Source organism: Polyodon spathula, chromosome 18, assembly GCF_017654505.1.
Source record: "Polyodon spathula isolate WHYD16114869_AA chromosome 18, ASM1765450v1, whole genome shotgun sequence".
Lineage (NCBI taxonomy): Eukaryota > Metazoa > Chordata > Actinopteri > Acipenseriformes > Polyodontidae > Polyodon > Polyodon spathula.
In genome coordinates this window covers 33,280,834-33,298,433 of record NC_054551.1, presented here as the reverse complement: position 1 = coordinate 33,298,433, position 17,600 = coordinate 33,280,834, and the positions used below count along the sequence as shown (strand labels likewise).

Sequence of the window (17,600 nt, the reverse complement as noted above, 5' to 3'; positions counted from 1 at the left end):
TATGAGGCATTGAGAGCTAATGCAGCCGTTTCTTTAGCACGTGATTGTTTCAATAACAACAGGTTTAGAAATGGAATCCTCTATATGCTTCATCAGTGTCGTGTCCGTTGTACACGGCCCACCCCCTTCTCTTCATCTTCATGCTCTGTGGTGGGCTGGATTGTGTCCCTTCACCTGTCCCCCACTAAACAATGGCATGAGATGTGTTAAGCAAAACTTCAAAGCAGACAGGCATCTGTTAGCACAAACACAATTTCAGCATGACATTAAAATCGGGTCTCCAAAGCAGAAGCACTGAAAGGAGGCTTGAGCGTACCTTACACCTATACAAAAATAGATGAAAGCGAGCGGCCTCTTTCAATAACGGGCGCAGGAGCTCTTGTAAAACAAATGTTGTTTATCAAAGGGAATCTGACAATGCTTTTAAATGGGCTGACAATCACTTTCATGCTGTTTGTATTATTCGGTCCACAGATTGCGTTTAATTACCAGAAAGCCATGCAACACTCAATCTATCTTTATTAAAGAGTCCTATATTGTGTGCATATCACCAATGAAATGGTAAAACAGCAAGCAAACGATGACAGTATGATGGTCCTTTTGATAGTCCTTGATGTTTTTCAAATTATGATTAAGAACTTTTAACTCCTTAAGGTACACAAGGAATTGAGCTTGTTCAAATGATTTCTTCTTAAAATACATTTGAGAATGACTCAAGTATCTCAAGTGGGAAACTGACCACTTGGATGATCCAACCTGTCACTAAATTTTAAACAACAACTTTATTTTAAATAAAGTTAGCTTCATTTTATGTGTGGGGACACAAGTCCCTTATATGATTTTGTGTTGGAATTCTATGCCCTTTTGTGTTCCTCTCTGTGCAGAGGGTGTCACTGGATTGAAGGAGCTGGCATTCCTGCGGGATCTGGCTGAACAGAACTCTGCCAAGTACGGAGTGCGGGACCGCGCATCTCTCCCAGTCGTCAAGGGCAGCATGATGGTCTTGAACCAGCTCAGTAACCTGGAGACCACTGTGGGGCGTTTCTACATCAACCTGCCCAACAGGATGATCGACGTGGCCGTCTTCAGCCTGCCCTACAATGATGAAATGGGAGAAGGTACTGCATGAGTGACTGGCTCTCGAGCGTCTTTACCACTGTACAAAATGAACAAGTAGATGTCATTAAGCTTACCCACCAGCAGGGGTCAATGGTGTCATCACACATTGGTGGTTTCACTGCTAAGTATCTGTTTTGCACTCAAAGCACACATACACATAAGTGGTGTTAAAGCTAATCAAATTTTCACAGCAGTAACTGCTCAGTGGATTTTGATTATTCGTTACACTATGTTTGTGTCTGGTGGATTACGGCCCACCACTGAACATAGTGATTTGAAATGTATTGGGTATTGATAATGCTATACATTCTGGTATAATTACAATTGCAGAAACCATTTCTTCCTGCAGGTCTCATAATGACTGTTGTCAGACCGTGTTACTTTGGTAACCTGTTACTGGGCATCGTGGGAGTCGATGTAAACTTGGCCTACATCCTAGAAGATGTAACCTACTACCAGGACTCTCTGGCATCCTACACCTTTCTCATAGACAATAAAGGTTGGTATTTGAATGGAGCAAACCCAATGCCCGTTTCAGAGGAAATACTTCAAACTCTTTATCACTCACCTACCCACAGTTTCATTACAGCTCAGTGGCATGGCATGTTTTGGCTAGGATAAAGAATGGTGATGAATGAGTGGAGTTTACCATTATTTTAGTCTTGCCGTGAACAAAAGAAAACTCTCTGTGCCTTTGTAGCCAGTGCCTTTACAGTCTGCCCAAGCTGCTTCATTTAACTACAGACTAATTACAGGTGGGCGGTCTCCAATACAGTTTTTTTACATGTCTTTCAAACCGTGCTAAATTACAGGCTTAGAGATTGACATGCGGTGTGTGTGTGTGTGTTTGGGAGCCAAAGTTAAAATAACGCTACTCAATACTCTGCAGTTCCAGGTTGTTATGCAGAGTCACCTGCTTTTGAAACAATTTGCATTTGAAGCCCTCATTGAAGGAAGTTTAGAAATTTTGCTTGTTTAAAACTGAGAAAGTAGAACGAAGTAAACTGTAAGGCTTACATGAACACTGCTGTGAGGAGTCTGATATCCTGATGCAGTTCTATGCACACAACTGACGCCACTTGCATGCAAGACTTTGGTCATGTAAGAAAGATGGCAAGTCCCTAATGTAAAGAAATGACCTTTACAAGTGTCAAAAATGCAATCCAGTGTTTCATACTTGCTTTTGTTAATCTATACATTGTTTTTAATTGGGATCCGTCCTTTGACGCTGTTTTGTAGACTTTTTGAAAATGACCAAAAATGAACTGTATGAAAAAAAAAAAATGAAATGCATCTGAGTTCATAAAAGGAGAAGAAAGGAGAAGGAAAAAAAGGCAACTTGGGTGGGGGCAGCTGTGGAGACATTCCTAAGAGACTTTCCAGGTGCAGGGCTGGGGATTTGGGTTCACTAACCTGCACGGCTGTTTCTTGTTTTTCTAGGTTACACACTCATGCACCCCTCTCTCTCAAGACCTTACTTGCTGAGCGAGCCCCCTCTCCACACTGACATCACCCACTACGAGAACATCCCTGGCTTTGAGCTGGTGCGGAAAAACATTCTCAGGTGAGGAAAAGACCAGCCCTGAAAGCTCCAAAGAACAGAAGTGCTACTGGCTGGGATTGCGTGTGAACACCAGACTGCAAGGAGTAGATCACACGTGCTGTGCACTGTGCGCAGGATGACCTCAATAACTCTGTCTTTGCTATGGGTTTCCGTGCTGCTGTGGAATGCTGTTGGCTGACCTCAATTCAGGTTCAGAAAGCTAGTACAGGCTGCAAAAATAGTCCATACTTGCACTTGATGTTCGAAAAACAATTCCACAGTTACCACGTAAGAGGCAAACATTTTTTGCTGAGGGTTTTTTTTTTTTTTTTTTTTTTTTTTGCAGTATAGCAAAGCAACAAGGTAGACACCTAATAAAACATGTACAGCAGGAAGCCAGCATAGTGCAATTAGATTATACTGCTATCGACCTGAGACTTTATAGGTGGCTACAGATAGTATAGGATAGGGCAGAAAATGAGATTCTCCAAAAATAGGGTTTTCCTGAGCAAAACCATTGGACGGAGTTGTAAAGTCTGCTAGTGATGATTCAAAATAAGACAGCTGGTGGGACCCAGACCCAGTTCAAGGGTTCACAACTTATGCAGCTAGAGATTTGACTACACAAAAGGCTCACAGCCATAACCATATTTATGAATGTGTGCTTTTTTAAATTTTTTTATTTTGCCCTGAATGTGATTAAGTTGTCGTCTGTGCTCAGTTTGTTCGAGCCTGGATGACATCCAGAAACTAGCCTCTGTTTCATTACAGTTAATTGAAGAGTGGGGTCAACAGTGTTGAACTGCTGTAGCATCTGGTTAACATGCTTGAGAATTAACTTCCCAGCAAAATGAATCCACAACCCCACAGTGCTTTAGAGTACTGAGCCACCCTCCGGGGCCCAGACATTTGATTTGAATTTATTGTTAAACCATTAAATACACAAGCAGACGTGATCTGGGGCTTTTCTTAATGGCTTCAAGCTCCCTTTATGAAATTACCTTTCTTGTGCTTAAGATTGCGTCTAATTGTTTCCATTCGAGATTGATGGGAAAAGCCCTTGTTGGATTTGTACTGTAATAACTATTTTTGTTTTAATCATGTTGTATTTTGTCAACACAGCCTCTCTCTAGGCAGCCAGGTCATTGCAGTCCCTGTGAACTCCTCTCTGTCCTGGCACATGAACAGACTGAGGGATGCCAGCCAGGAGGCTTACAACGTCAGCTACGCCTGGAAACTGGTGCGTAACCAAGAAAATGCTGCCAGCGCAAGAGCAGGGTTGTGTAGGTCCTAGTGATGACAACCTACATGTGGTGCTCGCTACAGAAAACAGGGTGGCCCATTGGCATTTGCCTGTAACCAAGGGCACTGGAACTAGGGGTGCTGGGCGTGCGGTAGCAGTGTTTTGATCACGGTGCTGAACACTAGCAAATTATATTACCACAAGAATATCCGCCTTCTGTGTAAATGGGGGTGAGCCGCCAAATTGCAGGCACTGAACCGGCAATGTTGTTGTGTGTAAAAGGTGAATTTAAAAAACGAAATGCAGCTTTAGTGCAGGCACGGACTCTGCATTTTCTGTGGGAATCCGGCTTAACTAATGCAACATGCCCTTTTGAGTGGACTTTTTTGCTCTTAACGAATGACACACTTGAAGCATGTGTGTATAAGCAGAACCTGAAGGTGTTGTCTCCATTGTTAATATTTTGACTCAATCCCGTTTCTCAGTGGGGAAGTGCACAACATGGCTTGTATGGTTCCTTCAGGTCTTCATCATGTTTTGTATTATTTGGACCAATTTGTGTTTTCTAGATTCAAGACACATCCTTCATCCTGTGCATTGCCTACGTGCAGCCAGAGATCCCAGTGAAGCACCTGAAGAACCTCAACACTGTGCCCAGCAGCAAGCTGCTGTACCACCGTCTGGACCTCCTGGGGCAGCCCAGCGCCTGCCTGCACTTCAAGCAGCTGGCAACTGTTGGTAAGAGCAAACTTAAGGAAGAGAGAAGTAATATGAAGCCAACCACTTGTGTATCACATTTGAAAGCTCTGTGCAGGAAGATGAATATTAACCCTAAAGCCTGCACGCCGTTCATGGTACCTTGTCACGGTGTTTAAATTCTCTGACCCCGTTTCCGTGACCCCCCCCCCCCCCCCCCCCCCCCCCTTTTTTTTTTTTTTTTTTTTTTTTGTGCAACACAGAGAGTCCAACAGTGATGCTGTCTGCAGGCAGCTTCTCCTCTCCATACGAGCACCTGAGCCAGCCAGAGACCAAGCGCATGGTGGAACACTACACCGCCTACCTCAGTGACAACACGCGCCTCATCGCCAACCCAGGGCTCAAAGTACGCAGCGCAGCTTCACCATAGCTCGCCCCCGCTTCAAAATTAGCAATGGCCAAATAGTGCAGGTTTCATTGCTGTAATCAGTTGCAGCTGAATTGCACATGTAGTTGTTTGTTAGTAAATGATTTTGTTACAGTATTTAAATCATTAGCTTTAGCTAGCATCAGGTTAACTCTTTCAGCACTATATAGCTTTACAGAAAGATAACCCCCAGTGTAATTCAGTAACATCAGTGTCTTGTACTGTAACAGATACTGTATACCTGTTCAGAGTTCTCTTTCCTGGACCCAGGCAGGTCTGCAGTGTTGTAAGAGTTAATATGTTCTCAGGCCTGTCTTGAAGAAGCTCTGGCTGCAGCTTTGTGTCTTCTCGTACACGTCTTAACCCTGCTGTGTTTTCTTATTGTCTTCTAGTCTTCTGTCAGAAATGAAGTAATGGCTACCAGTCACGTAACCGATGAATGGATGACACAAATGGAAATGAGTGGTCTGAACAGTTACATTGTGCGGCGTTACATAGCAACGCCCAATGGGGTGCTGAGGATTTACCCTGGCTCCCTCATGGATAAAGCATTCGATCCAACCAGAAGACAATGGTAGGGGTTTTAAGCTCCATTATAAAGTGTCTGCAAGCAGTCCCGTAGGATGATAGACTATTTAATAGACTCCAAAGCAGGCCATGAGGGTCATTATTATAAGAATCAAAAATAGCACAGGGTGGCTGTACTGTGTGTGTTTTAATTGGTTGAACACTTTACTACAGTATGCATATTTTCTGTATCTTTTATTAATGTACCTAACAATATGTTGATTTCAGACACTATATAATAAACACCCACATTTTGTTTTAAAGAAATATATTTGCAAACAATGTTTTGGTTTTGTGTACTCTGTCCAGGTACCTTCACGCTGTGGCCAATCCAGGCCTGATCACCTTCACTGGACCCTACCTGGATGTCGGAGGAGCTGGATACGTGGTCACTATCAGCCACACGATCCATGCCTCCAGGTAATAACAAGCAAGCATGCATGCAGAGTGTGGAAATACTTCCATAGAGAAAGGTTATAAATGAGGAACTTATCCAAACAAGAAATCAACCCCTGTGAAAAAAATCCTTCTTAAAGTGGAAGAGCTTCCAAATGAAACAAAAGCCATCTCCTGTTTTGGGTTTAAATGATACACACAAAGGTTGTTTCTGAGATGTGAAATACCTCCTTGTCATGCTGTCAGACCACCGTGAGCTGGAATCTGTCTCTGCTGATGGCCACTGTGTATTCTCTATAGGCTTTGGTTAAACCAGCAGATTGGTCTAGCTCTTCTGAACACATTACCTGGTGTGGGTGCTGCTATTAACTGCCTGCTTTCCCCTAAAAGCTCCCAGATGGCCTCCGGTTATGCTGTGGCAGTGATGGGCATCGACTTCACCCTCAGATACTTCTACAAGGTCCTTCTGGACTTGCTGCCCATCTGCAACCAGGACAGGGGCAACAAAATTAGGTAACCCCCCCTCCCCCGGGACAGTGTGCTCAGTTTGGACTCTGTAAGACGGTTGTTGTTAGTTCTCAAAGGGCTTGCTTAACGATGCCCCACTGAGGTTCTTAAAGACTTTTTAAATGCAACTAAGCTGATTTTCTCATTTTGAAAATTCTCCCATGGTCCCTTTCTCAAGCTTCTATAGTTGTAATTCTCAAGCTTCTATAGTTGTAATTCTTACTAAATGAATTGTAGGCAGGGTGGTGTGGTCGTTCTGGGTTATTCCCACTGTGTTTACATTCCCTTCGGTCACATCTTATGAATGTTAAAGCACCCCTGTACCCTCCAGAGCTCTCAGAATCATGTCTGAAGAACATCAGGTACACCAGAGTGTAACCATTAACCTGTCCCTCCTGAAACACTAGTTCCGAACAGAGGTAAGAAATGCCCCACTTGTTCTGAGGAGTGTTAGCCAAGGTAAACTCTTAGAGCAGAGTGTTGCAAGGGGACGATTGGCTGAGCCAGAAGAAGTGGGATTAAAATGCAATGTTTTGGGGAGGGTCCCTTTATAACCAGTGCTTCCTGTTTCAGGTGTTTCATAATGGAAGACAGGGGTTACCTGGTAGCGCACCCGACTCTCATCGACCCCAAAGGCCACGCCCCTGTGGAGCAGCAGCACATCACACACAAGGTAGGACCTCGTTGTAATGAAGCAACACGTGTACTTCCAGCAGTGTCGGCTGAGCTGGGTTAGGACAGGGCTGTTTTCCCTCAAGCAGGTACATGCGGTAAAGATTTCTTACTTTGATATTGCAGGAGCCTTTGGTAGCGAACGATATCCTCAACCATCCGAACTTCGTGAAGAAAAACCTGTGCAATAGCTTCAGTGACAGAACAGTGCAGCGCTTCTACAAGTTCAACACCAGCATTATTGTAAGTGTTTGTGCATGTGTATGTGCTGCGGGCACAATGTGGCCTTTTTAAAAAAAAAAAAATTAAAAAATCGCTGCTGTCTATAAATATGTTTTTCATGCAGGTATGAATGTGTGTGTGTGCAGAGCGAAGGGTTGGTGTGCATTAAATCCTAGAATAAAAATCAGCTTGGCTGAGCTGCTTGACCTGAGCATGTCTACCTTGTCCTTTAGCCCCATCTAGTGGTTCAAATAAGAACTACCATGACTGATGTTTTATATTAATTTTTTTTTTTTTTTGTCAAAATGAAGCTCCAACATTCCAAGTCAGCACCTTCATTGTCTCCACCACCTGACTTTGAACTAAATCTTTTATGAAGGAAAGATGTTTATAAACGTCATTAAACAGTGGTAAATAAAAACCACATCAGTAGATACCTCTTTCTAATTAAAATATGTTTAATGAAACCCTTTGAATATTCAGTTCGCTACCAGTATGTGTTAACAGAATTCACAACCCTGTTTGAGGCTTTAATCTGCTAAAATAGATAGTAACAAAGTTTGTTTGAATCACGTAAGGTTTTGATTCTTGCACTTTTTTTATTATAATAAAACCAGTTGCACTATATTAAGACCGTCGTCACGGCCGGCTACACTGTATATTGTAGCTGATCTGAACTCTTCTGCACCCTGCAGGGTGACCTGACGAATCTGGTGCATGGAAGCCACTGTTCCAAGTACCGGCTGACCCGGATCCCAGGCACCAACGCCTTTGCAGGGATTGTGAATGAAACCTGTGATTCCCTGGCTTTCTGTGCCTGCAGCATGGTGGATAGGCTCTGCCTCAACTGTCACAGGTGAGGAAACAATCTCTAACCCGAAATGGATACCAAAAGGGTCACCGTGCATGAAAGGGTTAAACAAAAAAAAAATTGGGCATTTTGTCTGCTGTAGCACATTTGAGCATCCTTTGTCAACAGATTTGTCTAGGAGGTAAGTACTATTTTAAAAAAAATTCTAATGTTCAGATTGATTTGAATACTGTTTGTGGTGTTTATAATTCCATTGATATGTATCAATTGCTCAAAATAAATGAGCTGTATTCAAAAACGAAACTATTCCATAGTGTGTCTCCTCTTATTGCAGGATGGAGCAGAATGAGTGTGAATGCCCCTGTGAGTGCCCTCTAGAGGTCAATGAATGCACTGGCAGTCTTACCAACGCAGAGAACCGGTAAGGACATGAACCTTAAGATATGAAGTTTGACTTGTGGTTAATGGCTGTAATAGCAATGCTGACATAGCTGTTCTTGTTTCGAGTTCGTAGACCTGATAAGAGATGTATTTCTCCCATGGCAAAGGATTTTGCAGTCTAAGTCCGAGCCCTGAAAAGCCAACAAGCTTGGCTATATGTGATTTAAAGCCTGGGGATTGGTGGTGGGTGGCTCTCAAACGCTTTGTGTCCGTTGCCACAGGAACCCCAGCTGTGAAGTACACCAGGACCCCTTATCTTTGACGCTGATTGACCCTGGGCTGCAGGACACACTGCCACAGTGCATCAATACCAGGTGTAACCAGAGGTTCACCAGCAGGTAATTCCATTTCTTTAATATCCTCAGAATGTTTTTGTGGACAGGTGCAAAGAAGCCACTATCGCAGCTACCCTGTCACACACCCTGTACACACGAGGCCCACCAGGACTGGGCTGATGCACATCGTCTCCAGTTTACTGCATACTCACAATTCCAGTCTAGGGTTGGTATATAAACGGAGAGCTCAGTGAACATGCCCACTGTGTTGTTGCAGCGATTGCTTTGGGGTGCTTGACTGTGAATGGTGTGCGGTGGACAGCGATGGAAAGACTCACCTCGACAAGCCCTATTGCGCTCTTCAGAAGGAGTGCTTTGGGGGCATTGTGGGAGCCAAGAGTCCCTATATGGATGACATGGGCATTTTAAGTAAGTTATTGATACAGTCTTTTAAAGAAAACATATTGCATTAATATTATCAGCATGTTGAAGGAAATAGATTTGATATGCAGTTGTTTTTGTGAAGAGTCCCTTTTCATGGGGGATTCTGTATCTGTGGAAAGTCATGTTGTTTTTTTTTTTTTTATCACAAGCAGAGTAAGCAGTATTCCTAGCACAGCAAAGCAAGCGCTTCCTTTTGCTGTCACCTCTGCGAATAGTAGACACTTTCAACAATAGTGCGAATAGTAGACACTTAGTAGATGCTTTTAAATTCGGTATTAAGCTCTCCCATCTGCTGGATGTTGCAGATATAAGAACAAGGAAGCCAATGTAATGTGCTTGCATAAAATACACTGGGTTATTCCCATGGCAACTTGTAAAAAAGTCAATACCTAGCCAAGGATGATGAAAGCTGAATTGAAGAGGACATCCTAACAGTGTAAAATGATCACACACACAAACCTTTGTTCTGTTGCATCCAAAAACTACCAGGAAGACATCTTCCCTGATCTGTTCCTGCTGATCTCTTATTTCAGGACAAATATCCAAGTTTGAGACTATTCCTTGCCCATGTGACCTGCTGTAATTGGAATCACTCGCACACATGCCAGGTCAAATACGTGCAAAATCACATTCCTCCTAATGAGGCCATTAAGAGGTCTCTGACAGTCCACCCCAGACTGATTCAGTGAGGTGCTTTAACTCTGAGAACTAACGGATTCCTTCTTGCTGTTCTCCAGGTGATGAAGTGATCACACTGAACATGATTAAAAGCGCCCCGGTGGGGCCTGTGGCTGGGGGGATCATGGGCTGTATCATGGTGCTGGTTCTGGCAGTGTACGCTTACAGGCACCAGATACACAGGAGGAGTCACCAGCACATGTCCCCGCTTGCAGCACAGGGTAAGAGCAGCAGTTTCAATAGTTTTTTTCGAGTGTATTTGTTTGGGGGTGGAGTGCAGACTCTGGCACGCTGCTGTTGTGTATTGAGACACTGCACTTGCAATTAAGTCTAGTCTAATGTGTGACCTTTTAAAACTGTGTTTTTCCACTTTTAAGTTAATGGGTTGATAAATTAGGATTAAACTGCACCAGTGAGATTAATTAAGGTAACAAGCTTTTCCATTACCGATTTAAGGCACAGGCATTACTCCACTTGTCAGAATTGAGTACAGTGGAATTGCTATCACAAACACGAAAGCCGCTGGGTAAAAGGCATCATAAATACCAGCGGCCAATGTAGCTTTTCTTTGTCTTTTTTATTTATTTTTCTAAATCTCAGCATATGCACTGTAAATTGTTTACTCTGAGTATTCATACTTAATTAGCAATACCATCTGAAAGCTTTGTCATTTCTCTTTGCCTACAGAAATGTCTGTGCGAATGTCAAACTTGGATAATGAGAGGGATGAGAGGGATGAAGACAGCCATGAAGACAGAGGCATTAGTAAGTGTTTCACAAACATTCCCCCCCCCCCCCCAAGCATTCCGATGCCTGTAAGATGGCTCTTCTCATCCGTGAACAATTAGCGCTGCTTCTTACAGCTGTGAAATGACTGTTTGCTTTAGGAGAGCTGCTAATAAGCAAAGTGGACCCTGGCCAGGGGATGGGGTGCCACTGCAGATTTAGGTCATGCTTAAAGTCATCTGTAAAGAGAGTGGACAGGACATCCACAGTGAGAACGTGTTGTAACAAAGTGGCTTTGTGTTTGAACAGTGAGCAACACGCGTTTCATCGCCGCGGTGATCGAGAGACGCAGCCACAGTCCAGAGAGGAGAAGACGCTACTGGGGGAGGTCAGGGACCGAGAGTGATCACGGTAAGAGCCCTCTGCACTCATGCTGTTTATGTTCGTTCAGGTCCAGCAGCCTGTGAACAACTACAGAGTGTCGTGGCCTGAACCACACCTGGGGCCAATTCTAATTCTGATTGCAATTACAGCAGAATTGTTTGCTGAAATTACAATTACAATGCTGTTTTGTTGATCTACATAGTTGTACTTGTTTTCAGTATATCGGAGAACTCTTTGATAAATGCCACAAGATACTGAACTGGTTGCTTTGAAGTCAAAGGTTTAAGCCAGTATTTTTGTTTTGTTTCTTCTTCCATTTAAGATGTTATTGTTATAAGGAGTCAGAGCTTTTACTTGTATGCAAGACTGTAACATAAAAGCATTGTTTTAATTTGAATTGCCCTATTTGTGCTATACTAGAGCATTATACAAGGCTAATTGTTTCACTTAAGAACTGGTATGAGCATTAAAACAATGCATATAAATCTGTTCCGTCTCTCTGCTATATCGGCACTGGAATAATTAAACGAGATGTTTGAGGTGGATTCAGATAATTGGGCCTGCAATACTCGCAACATATTGTGCCTTTCAGTGATGTGATTAAAAAAGGTGCAACGGAAAATCGTATGACCAGTGCTGATATAACCCTGTAGAAGTTTACATTACAACCAACAAAGGGTTAAATGTAGTATGCCATATGTAATGGTTATGATTGGCCAGTAGATGAGTAGGAGGGGGGAAAATACATGAATCTGCCATTTTCGTGATTTCTCTGAGAAGCAGTGTTGCAAAGAGCACACACATTGTATGTATGCATGAAAGACATGACTACAAACCCTGCTACGAGGAGGATTCCCCTATAGCGAAACTGTAGCATGTCTGGCTTTAGTGCAGAGGGTCGGTGGTTCAAATCCAGACCGCGGTGAATGTAAAAATAAATACAGTAAATAAAGGGTTAAACTGTTAAATGTTAACTATCTGTGATTCACTTCAGGTTTGCCAATGTGGTGTTGATCAGTGAGTTCCAGTTCGCAATGACCCTTTAACAGCAGTCCACTGTGTTTGTCACCTGCAGGCTACAGCACCATGAGCCCTCAGGAGGACAGTGAGAACCCGCCCTGCAATAACGACCCCCTGTCGGCTGGAGTGGACGTCGGGAACCACGACGAAGATCTGGACCTGGACACACCGCCACAGACGGCCGCTTTGTTAAGCCACAAGTTCCACCCATACCGACACCCTCACCACTACTCCCTGCACCCCAGCCATCACCTGCAGGCAGCTGTCACCGTTCACACTGTGGACGCCGAGTGCTGAAGCGCCGCCCGCGATGGCGTTACTTGACCTGGGGGAGCTGCTATTGAACGAGAGCCTGCTGTTAATCCGGTTTAATCAGCAGACTGCAGAATTATATACAGCCCTCCTGCAGCCAGACACTGAACTAACTGAGAGCTGGAGTGTTGGAGAGACTGCCTGCTATTCTGAAAATGGAATCAAACGCCCGAACAGGTGCAGGTTTTGGAACATGGCAAATAATGGAAAATGGTGTTTACAGATTTTTTTTTAAGTCTTGTGGAAAAGCAGAGCTACTGTGTGTGTGTGTGTGTGTGTGTGTGTGTGTGTATAAAAAGTGCAAACAGTGCATCTCAGATTTAAACTAAAAAAATGATTATTTTTCTACTATTTATTTAACTGAACTGAAGATTGAGTTGGACTGAGATCTTTTACTCTTGAGAGCAGACGTGAAGCCAACACATTGGAACAACCAGCATTACCTGACAAATGAACCCTTCACCACTTACTGCCCTCTTTGTTATGCTGTAAAGGAAATGGCATTGTTAAGTGTACGGTACATTTTTAATAATACACGTAGCTAAGTAGATGACCTTTCAAAGACTGCTGAAAATGATTTGATGTTTTGAATTACCTAAACTGTTAACTACTACAGGACTGCACAGTTGTTGATTTTAAAACCCTGTGATTTTACAGAATATTTTATACTTTTTAAAAGAAGAAATATTGCTGCTCCTTGATCAGGCTAAATCTCTTAACGTTTTGTTACAGGGAAAGCCAATATTCCTCATTAATAAGCTGATCCATGTATGGGTCAGATCAAGTGATTAGTACAACATACTCTCTTAATACCTTGATAGAAAGTAGAAGTGTATGATTTTGTATATAGAAAGTGTAATTAATAGAATGGCAATATCAAATGTTTTTATATTTAAGCATTAACCCATGCACTGTTGGTAAGTGTACTGTGTAGACTTTTTACCTGGGAAACAGGAAAACTGAACTTGGATACTGTAGTTCACTGCTTCAAAGAACATACATACTGTTTTAACAGTCAGTTATCCTGCAATTCGTGAAGATGGAGATTGAAAAAAAAAGGGGGGGGGGGTTGTGATTAGTCCTTTTGTATATACTTTTTTTTTTTTGGAAAAGAAAATTCAAACCACATTCCATGTACACTGTGTATGTATAACTGGTCAACACTCCATGCGCTAACAGGAAGTTCATTGTACACCAGTGTATCCTGAATGTCAGTTCTGTGTTGTAAACAGCAAGTTAGAAATACAAACGATTGCATCTTCATTCCAAATGTCAGTACTTAAATTAAATACTACAGGAGTGTGTATACTGTACAGTGTCATATGTCTGAAGCAGACATCCTTGTCATTTGATCCAGGTGGAATTGATCTCTTTTTAAGCTAGGTCAAATGATACCTGTTCAGTATTGATCTGTACCATTTCAGTATGTCAAGTAGCCTGTCTGTTCATTTCAGTTGCGAAGCTGAGGGAGCATGATGCCACTTTGGGGCTTCGAACTTGGTTTCAAGAGATTAGGTTTCAGGCCACTGCATGGCACACCATGGCAAACTAGGTCTCCCAGTCTCCCAGAACCAGGTTTCAAGCCACTGCTCCTAAAAAAACGGCTTTGTGTTTCCTTGGCTTAAGGTCTCTGAATTTCTCCCAGTCGTCCGACAGCCCTGAAGGAACACCATGGAAAAATTGCCTTGATCCACACTCTTCTTCTAGCTGCTGTGTGCCTGGGCTAATTTTTATAGTGAGTCACATTAAACAAACAATCGTGGTGCAGTCCCTGTCATCTGTGCTGGAATTTTGATTATTTTTTTATTTTTATAACCACACAGGCTCTTGTTTTACCTACACACAGGGCACTTTGAACCTCTTGTTTTAATTTCTTTCTTTAAAGACAAAGGCTTGGTTATGCATACCCTCAGTGCATTCTAATTTATTGTTATTTACAAACTGTACATAATTGTGATCTTGCATTGTCCCGTCATGGGTTAAAACCCTTTGTGTTCTCTAAGTAGATCTACTGTGTTCAATGTCATTTTACATGAAGTCAGTGCAGTATATCAAATTAAATTCATTTTGGATATAAAATGGCTTGTGAATTTATTTTTTGAGAGTGAAATATAGCAGTGAGAGAAACCCCTAATGAAACATTAAAAGAAAACAAAAAAACATTTCAGTTTCTTTACATAAATGAACGCATTTTATACCAGCAGTTTTTTCCTGCCCATGAGGTCATGCGCTGCAGGATATTTATAGGAACAAGTGAAAGTTATTGTTTAATACTAAGCCAAATATAGTCCTACTGAATTATAATAGTCCTTAAAGCAAATGTTAATGATTTAATTTCTAATTGTGTCTAAGCAGCTAGTGTAAAAAAAAAATTAAAAATAAAAATTCTGAAAAAAAACACTGTTTAAACAAAACAATCCATAGCGAGCTACAATGAGCAAGTCTTCTGGTGCATTCACGCTTGCTCAGTTTGTGTGCGGTTCGGCTAGTTTCAGAAGCATATGTGAATGCTCCTTTTTGTCGAACCAAGTCCTTCTCAAGAGGTGGTCTCAGTCCCTTTTGGTTTGTTTGTTTCAGTGCAATGTGAAAGCACAGTCCGTTCAGAAAAAAGTTGAAGTGAACCAGCAATTAGAACAGAGTTCTTTTGAAGTGAACAGAGTTCTTTTGCACTGAAGTGCGCATGTGAATACAGAAGAAAGTTATTTTCCTCGCTGCATGTGACAATCGATTCAGAATGTGTAAGCAGCAAGAGAATGTGTTTGTGATGATGATTAGATTAGATACAGCTGGTGAGACCAGGTAATAACATATATGCTGTTAATATATCTAGTCATACAGATCCAATCATACTGGTATCGGCAGGTAACCTGTTTTATACACAGCACCAAAATAAATAAATAAATAAATACATACATTTCCATTGGAATATAAATGTACTGGATTGATGAGCTGCAAGATCAAGATTAAAAGCCTTACATCAAAAACGAACCATCAAGAACTGGAACAGCAACAATCAGCTACTGTGACTGTCAAGAAACTGCAAGCCTGTCGCTGCTCTGTGCCAGAAGAATTTCTCAAACAAGCTGCTACGTCTGCAGGAACCAGTGTCAAACCATGCCAAGACTAGAGTCTGGCTGCTGCAGTAAGCAGACAGATGGTATGCTGGATATTTTTAAAAGATTTAGAGCCGGTTGTTGTTGCCCATTCCATTGTCTCCCAGATTTTGCTTGAATTTGTCCTGTTGCTATGCTTTATTCAATTGTATGTTTTATTTAATCAAAAACAATAGCGTGCAAGTCCATGACCAGCATGGACCAGTGTCAGTGTGGCCCTTGAATTAGCACTCTGTTAAGCACTTGCCAGTAAAACTTAATTTACCAAGAGAAAAAAACTTTCACTTCCACTGCAGGGATGGAAATAAAACTCCTATTGCATAACAGTTTCAGCCATTCCAGGTTTTATTCTGAGCTTGATTAGCCACATTGTATAAATAACAAGCTCATAGCAAAACCAGGAATGGGTCAGACTGCTGAGTCTTTTATCCATCTCTGCACTCTCCCGTGCTATTACCCTTGTCATTACCCAGGTTCACAATTTCATGTGCGTTAGATTATTTGTCTGTGTTGAAGCGCTAAATGTTTTAAAAACTTACCTTTGCTATGATTCCTCAGAACTACAAATTACCACACGAGGGCGCCCTCCAATGCCACCCACCCCAACCACACACTACCTTGCAGGCAGGAGTTTTCGATTGCTTTCCCAGGTGTTCAATTAGCCAGCGTTGCTACTTGCTGACACCTACACCGCTGTTACTGTATGTGCCTCAGCCATCATCTTTCTACCGACTTCTACACTCGGTGCATTTCTTCTTGCAGACCTAAAACAGGACTGTTTTATCATTATTTTGTTTGTTTTTTTTTTCATATTAAAATATATTATTTTAAGAATATGGTCTTATTCTCTTGCATATTTACAGTTAAACACGCTATTAAGTGACTGTACCCTTTCCTCTGCCTTTCGTTAGAGGTAAAGCTAAAGTATTGTAATGTTTTACAAATTTTTATACTTTAACTGCTTTATAACTAGATCTCTAATGTAGGTTATAATAAAAGAGCAACAACAACATATTAGTGAGGGGGACAAAAATAAATACATAATTGCAGTTATAACTATTGACGGCAAAGTCAATTGGCACTTTGTATTCCTGCGGTACACACACACACACACTACTGTGTCGCCGCCGTGTAAAGTTTAGTACGCAAAATCGTTACAAAACAAAACAAACAACCAAATAAAAGGGGGTGTCGTTGTCAAGTTTCACACTATGGCCGAAATATAACATTGGATCGCCTACAACACGTGTACAAACTTCAGTAAAGCCAGGGAAAGTCTAAAAAGGTAACCAAAGTTTTAAAGAAACGAAACCGAATTGCTTTACGTATAAGTCAGGGGAATATATAATATAGATATATATATATATATATATTATATATATATATATATATATATATATACTGGGGCTCTGTTTTGAAGCACGTTTCAGTGAGCAAAGCCGGTTAAAACTCGCACGGTCCTAGGGCTGCTGCTTGCTATGCTGATACTGTTTCACGGGTTTTATTCCTCCCAGCCAATCTACCTTTAGACTTCAAAACAAGTGTTTGAAATGTTAATTATCTGTTCACTAAAGGACGGACTGTGCTATGCATAGTAATTGTTTCCCCCTCGGTGCAGGCAGTCAGGGAGTGATATAATAAAATCACGAAGGACCGACTCTCCTCAGAGACTGTAGGCTGGATATCTCTAACTCAGGACTAAAGAATTCACATTCCGCTCAGACTGCGCCTTTGAGATAATGTGATACTAACATTTCCGCGGGACTGACAGCGTGTATTATTGGGGAATAATAGTTTGGAAACATTTCTGTGTTTAAAAAAAAAAAAAAAAAAAAACAATTCAGTAATCTTGAGGTTTGTATCAAGTAAGAAATAGAGTGTGACTGGAAGAGAGAAGAAAGAAAAGAGGTCACGACGGGGTCAAATGTCCAGAGTACAGCCTTGAGGTCAGTCAATAGCATAAGACCATGAGGGTAAGTCAGAGAAGGGGCTGGCTAAACCCAG

At 41.9% G+C, this 17,600-nt stretch overlaps 1 protein-coding gene across 1 annotated transcript in view; it reads left to right on the top strand.

Moving 5' to 3' along the window:
* Window positions 1-14,385, top strand: part of cachd1 (cache domain containing 1) — a 49,519-nt gene extending 35,134 nt beyond the window's left edge. The window contains exons 9-27 of the mRNA XM_041277817.1: window positions 885-1,118; window positions 1,469-1,618; window positions 2,560-2,683; window positions 3,785-3,902; window positions 4,475-4,643; window positions 4,865-5,007; window positions 5,421-5,602; window positions 5,905-6,015; window positions 6,382-6,504; window positions 7,072-7,171; window positions 7,297-7,413; window positions 8,088-8,248; window positions 8,538-8,624; window positions 8,866-8,982; window positions 9,197-9,348; window positions 10,101-10,262; window positions 10,729-10,806; window positions 11,077-11,178; window positions 12,227-14,385. Coding sequence (XP_041133751.1) covers window positions 885-1,118; window positions 1,469-1,618; window positions 2,560-2,683; window positions 3,785-3,902; window positions 4,475-4,643; window positions 4,865-5,007; window positions 5,421-5,602; window positions 5,905-6,015; window positions 6,382-6,504; window positions 7,072-7,171; window positions 7,297-7,413; window positions 8,088-8,248; window positions 8,538-8,624; window positions 8,866-8,982; window positions 9,197-9,348; window positions 10,101-10,262; window positions 10,729-10,806; window positions 11,077-11,178; window positions 12,227-12,468 — 2,672 coding nt within the window. The 3' untranslated portion in view covers window positions 12,469-14,385. The remainder of the gene's footprint in view (window positions 1-884; window positions 1,119-1,468; window positions 1,619-2,559; window positions 2,684-3,784; window positions 3,903-4,474; window positions 4,644-4,864; window positions 5,008-5,420; window positions 5,603-5,904; window positions 6,016-6,381; window positions 6,505-7,071; window positions 7,172-7,296; window positions 7,414-8,087; window positions 8,249-8,537; window positions 8,625-8,865; window positions 8,983-9,196; window positions 9,349-10,100; window positions 10,263-10,728; window positions 10,807-11,076; window positions 11,179-12,226) is intronic.
* Window positions 14,386-17,600: the final 3,215 nt, after the last annotated feature.